This window comes from Herpailurus yagouaroundi, unplaced genomic scaffold (assembly GCF_014898765.1).
Source record: "Herpailurus yagouaroundi ecotype Mexico unplaced genomic scaffold, PumYag 188, whole genome shotgun sequence".
Classification (NCBI taxonomy): domain Eukaryota; kingdom Metazoa; phylum Chordata; class Mammalia; order Carnivora; family Felidae; genus Herpailurus; species Herpailurus yagouaroundi.
Genome location: NW_024412419.1, coordinates 40,596,516 through 40,601,872, shown reverse-complemented (window position 1 = coordinate 40,601,872; position 5,357 = coordinate 40,596,516). Strand labels below are relative to the sequence as shown.

General features: G+C 57.4%; 1 protein-coding gene across 1 annotated transcript in view; it reads left to right on the top strand.

Annotated features, from left to right (window-relative positions):
- The first annotated feature begins 1,195 nt into the window (after nt 1-1,195).
- Nucleotides 1,196-5,357, top strand: part of ATOH8 (atonal bHLH transcription factor 8) — a 32,576-nt gene continuing 28,414 nt past the window's right edge. Inside the window, exon 1 of the mRNA XM_040496867.1 lies at nt 1,196-2,440. Within this exon, the coding sequence (XP_040352801.1) occupies nt 1,673-2,440 (768 nt within the window). The 5' untranslated portion in view covers nt 1,196-1,672. The remainder of the gene's footprint in view (nt 2,441-5,357) is intronic.

The window sequence follows — 5,357 nt, the reverse complement described above, 5'->3', positions numbered from 1 at the left end:
AAGTGCCCACCACTGCCTTAAGGAGGAACTGCCATAAGAAAGGACCTGGGATGGGTAAAGCCCTGTGCTGGTCCTCCAGGGCAGACTTGGAGAAATGGTCCCCCTAGCTTGACCTCTCCTTTCCAAATCTCCAGTGGGATGGCACGGAGGACTGAAGGTCTGGGGGGAGCAGGGAGTCAACTTCTGCTTCCTGCCAGTAACTGTGGGCACTTGCAAAGCTCTCCCTTAGTGCCAGACACTGCTCTGAGTGCTGCACACACATTCTCAATCTTCACAACCACCTCGGCAGGAAGGTATAATTATTACCTCCATTTTACAGGGAGGCATAGAGAGGTTCAGTGACTTGCCTAAGATCACTGTTTGTAAGTGGAAGAACTGGGGTTCAAACCCAGGAAATCCGCCTCTAGGAGCTACTCTGCCCCTGTTATTAATAACTATTATAAGCTAAGCCACCATTTGACTAGTACCTCCGGTGTGCCTGGGGCTCAGCTCCTCACGGCAAGGCTGGGACTTGGGCACTGATGGCCTGCACATTTCTCATTTCATAGATGAATAAATCCGGGCTTAGCAGGCGGCCTAGCGGGAGGCAACTTCACAACCTCACAGATGCTAGGTCCACCTAAATCCGAAGTGTCCATTCTACTCAGCCTCTTTGGGGGCGTCTTTGACTCCCTGTGTGACACTGGGAAAGCACATTTCTTTTCAGAGCCTCAGTTTCCCTATCGCTTAGGTCTTCTACTCCTGGCCTCCCTGCTCCAGCGAGTGCCAGAGTGGGTGGGGTTGCGGTGCTGTGGGAGTGAGGGTCTCAACTGCTCAGGACCTTTTCCTTCCCCCACCTTGTGCTCCCCCTCCCCCCACAACGTCCCTCGCAGAAGTTGCCGATCCGCTTTTGCTTTTTTTTTTTTTTTTTTCTCCAATGGTGAGTTGGGACGGAGAGCTGCTGGGTGCAGAAGGTCGCTGGTGCATCACGCAGAGGTCAGCTAGCCCGGGTAGAGAAGGCCCAGGTCAGATTTGGGGAAGGGCCCAAGGGCCCAGAAGCCACGTGCTCCGGGCAGTTCTGCTGGGAGCGGACCGTCCTCTGGGGAAAGAGAAGCGCCCCGGATTTGAGGAGGGGGAGGGGACGGGGAGCCTGAGGAGGCAGGTTCTGGACAGAAGGGATGGGGGTGGGGGGAGGTAGAGAGGACGCGGACAAAGGAGGCGGCCGGCAGCCCAGCTGTTTTGAAAAATGCTTCCTGTTTCTTTAAAGGCGCTGGTGGCTCGGGCGGCCGGGGCTGGGGAGGCGGCGGCGGCGGGAGCTGCCTCCTCTCCGGGCGGCGGCGCTGACTGATCTCGCGAACTGGGCTTCTGTGTAAACTGAGGCTAAACAAACACAGATGGAGCGCAGCGGGCGTTCTCCAGAAATGCTGGCAAGGCGGCAGCGACTTCAGATGACACTCTGAGCGCTCCGGGAACGGACAGCCCGGCGGCTTCGCGGAGCCGGCGGCGCAGCTGCCCCGGGCGAGGGGGAGAGAGGGAGGGAGGAGGGCGGGCGCGAGAAGGGGGAGAGCCCGAGACTCCCAGGCGCTCAGCGCGGCGGCGGCCCGGGCAGAGCCGGCGCGCAGCGTGCAGAGCGAGCGCGGCGGGCGCGCGGCCCGGGCAGCCCCACGCCCCTGACTCTCGCGCTGCCCGCGCCATGAAGCACATCCCGGTTCTCGAGGACGGGCCGTGGAAGACCGTGTGCGTGAAGGAGCTGAACGGCCTCAAGAAGCTCAAGCGGAAAGGCAAGGAGCCGGCGCGGCGCGCGAACGGCTATAAAACTTTCCGATTGGACTTGGAAGCGCCCGAGCACGGCGCCACCGCCACCAACGGGCTGCGCGACAGGACCCAGAGGCTGCAGCCGGTCGCGGCCCCGGTGCCAGCCCCGGCGGCGCCGGCGGTTCCCTCAGGTGGGGGTGCGGACCCAGCCGGGGAGCGCCGGGGCGCCCGAGCGTCGGAGGTCTCGGACGCGCGGAAACGCGGCTTCGCCTTGGGCGCAGTGGGGCCGGGACTCCCCACGCCGCCGCCGCCGCCACCGCCACCGCCGCCGGTTCCAGCGTCCCAGGGCCAAGTACCTGGGGGTCCCGAGGCGCAGCCTTTCCGGGAACCCGGCCTGCGTCCCCGCATCTTGCTGTGCGCACCGCCTGCACGCCCCACGCCGTCGGCGCCCCCTGCGCCCCCGGAGTCTTCAGTGCGCCCGGCGCCCCCCACGCGCCCCGGGGAAAGTTCTTACTCGTCAATTTCACACGTAATTTACAATAACCACCCGGATTCCTCCGCGTCGCCTAGGAAACGGCCGGGCGAAGCTACCACCGCCGCTTCGGAGATCAAAGCCCTGCAGCAGACCCGGAGGCTCCTAGCGAACGCCAGGGAGCGGACGCGGGTGCACACGATCAGCGCAGCCTTCGAGGCGCTCAGGAAGCAGGTACCAGCTCCCAGCCGCACACCCTCACTGCGCCCGAGGGATGGTTGCGGGAGTGGGTGGGTGAGTGGCGGGGGGATTTTCGGTCAGATGAAGGTGTGTGTGAGGCGCATATTGTTCCCGCCCGGTCGGCCCCAGGGCCCAGACACATTTGAGCCCTTCTAGGGCAGTAACCTTTGTCACAGCGTTGGTACGGATCTTAGCTTGCAAAGTGAGGGCAAAGGTTCGAGATCTCTGGCCAGGCACGCCCCGGTTCTTCCCCCAGCCCCCCAGGGTGACCCTGTCTGCGCGTCTGACTTCAGCCCTCATAGTTCACTTTTATGGCAGCGAGTTATTTGTCTCCCCGGGTCCCTTGGGCGCGGTGGGGAGTGGAGAGAGGGAATGTGGGAATCTGTCTCCAGCCAGGAAGAGTGGGGAAGACCCTTTCCCTTCGGGCATTTAGTGTGGTCTGGATCTTGGAAGGCCCAGATGCTGCGGAGGGGTGGACCTAGTTTTGCTAGCCCCTCTTCAGCCCCTGCGTCCCAAAAGAGATACCCCTACACTCTGGCTGCTTCGGGGTTCTGCACCCTTTTCCCTGGTATCCTTAAGGATCTGGGTTACAAGCCTGCGTCCCCTCCCCAGGGGGCAGCCTCAGGAATTGGCTGGTGAGAGCCTTCCTGGGGGATGCCCTCCGCTGCTCCCTTTCACCTCACGGTGAAGCAGGGAGGTCTACTGAGGGGACCGGATGGTTAGGGGATCTTCAGAGCCTAGTTCTGAGGTGGGCCAGGGGCTTCTCAGTTTGGGGCTGGTGGGCACTGCCCTTACCAGCGTCCTCTGGGGGGATGAGTGACGAAGAACATTTGTTAGAGAATTACCCTTAGAGGAGAGGGGCAGTTTTGCAATTACACTTTAAACAAGACTGGGACTGCCCTGGGGTTCTAGACTTCTCATTTTCTTAGAAAGAAGGGAGATCTTAGAAGAGGGTAGTAAGTGCCCCCTGCCCCCAGCCCCACAGGGCATGGGGATGGATTAGGGGTGGATGGGACTGGTTTAGATGTTCAGGTTTTTTGCTTACTCTATAGCCGATTTCTTGTGTGACTCCAAGAAAGTAACTCAGCCTCTCTCTTTAGCCAACAACAAAGCGTCTTAGAAAACATGATCTTCTTTCTGGATCCCACTCTCTTCTTCCTCCTGCGGGCGGAGTAGACAGGGACATGTGTCCATCCATTGGAAGGGAATTGAGCTCCTGGGAGAAAAGAGGCTCTACGACTTGAGCCAAAGTGTCTTGCTTGGGCTTGGGTGAGAAGCTTGGTCAGTGAGGTGGCCAACCACACGGGTTGGGACCCTGGGCAGTGGGCCCGGTGGAACATTCAGGCTTATTCTTGGACAGCAGCTCTGTGTCTGAATGCCTGGGGAGGGTGGCAGCCTGTAGAGTGTCCTACAACCCACCCCAAGGATGGAAGGATGACAGAAGGGCAGAAAGATGCCTGTCCACTTGCTCCCCTTGCAACTAGGGAAACCTCCCAGACTGGGGAGGCCACATGCCTAGAGCATCACAGCCGGTGAGTAGCAGGGCAGGGCTGTCACCTAGGTCCCTTTGGCTGCCAGTTCAAGGCCCCTTTTGCCTCGTTCATTTCTGAGAAAGTATTCATGGTCTCTGTGTACTCAACTACATCTCATTCACCCAGTGGCTTTAGCTTCTTTCAATAATATCCCATCTTGTTTGATCTTAACATCCTGGCAGATTGAAGTAGCCCATTCAATGGAATGGAAAACTGAGGCCTGGAGAAGGAAGGAAGGAGACTTGTCCAAGATCACCTAGTGGGTAAAGGCAGATGACAGCAGTTTCTGGAATGACTGCCTGGCCAAATGCTTTCCACCGTGCCATCTTTGTATCAGTGTCAAGTTTATTAACAATCAGAAGCTGGTTAACACGTGGCTGAGTCAGAGATGAGATTATTTAAGTCCTGGTCCCTTTTTGCTTCTACCCTTCTTGTGGAGAAGTTCTACATAAAAAGGACAGATTCAGGGACATACCTATGGCTATGTCATGATCATTACACGTGCCTAAGAGCACACACAAATACACGGTCACAGAGGTGCCTGCTCCTGTTCGTTCTCTCCTTGCTCAGACCGTTCTGTCCCTTCCCCAGAATGCTGCTGGGCCATAGGGGGCATCTGCCTATTGTCTGGGAGGAAAGGAAATATGGCAAGGGCACTCGTGGTCTCAGAGCCAGGGGCTGAGGCCACACCCACCATGGCATCCATCTGATGGAGAAAGTCCTGTGTCCCGAAGGAGCTCCTTCCTCCTCTGGGCCTCAGTCCCCCACCTGTAAAAGGTGCACACATCCACATCCCAATCCAGATACTCCAGTCCACACAAGCTGTCGCTCTGGTTTGACTGTTTGAAATGGGCCCTTGGCAAAGGAGGGAAAGGAAAGAGGATGGTTTTGCCTGAAAGAAGGGCTTGGCCATCATAGCACCGAGATCAGTTCTGGGACTGTGGCTGTAATCTGGGGTCTTGTTTCCCTCAGCAGCTTCCTGGTATGGCTAAAAGAGCACTGGATGAGGAGTTCAGAGGCCTCCTCTGGGTTTGAATCATGCCTCTGCTGCATGCTTTCTGTGTGATCATGGAAAGTCACTTCCCCTCTCTGGGCTTTAGTGGCTAAAGCTGGAAAATGGTGATAAGGCTCCCCATAGCTTCTTTGCAAAGAGCAAATGAAAAAACAAATGGGGCTGTAGGAGGAATGAACAATCCTTGAGCATTTATAGTGTCCTCAGTGCCAAACAAAGCCTTGAGAAATAAGTGGAAATAAATATTCTATAATCATTTTATTTAAAATTTTTAATGTTTATTCATTTTTGAGAGAGAGAGAGAGAGAGAGAGAGAGAGAGAGAGAGAGACTGAGACAGAGTGTGAGTGGGGGAGGGGCAGAGAGAG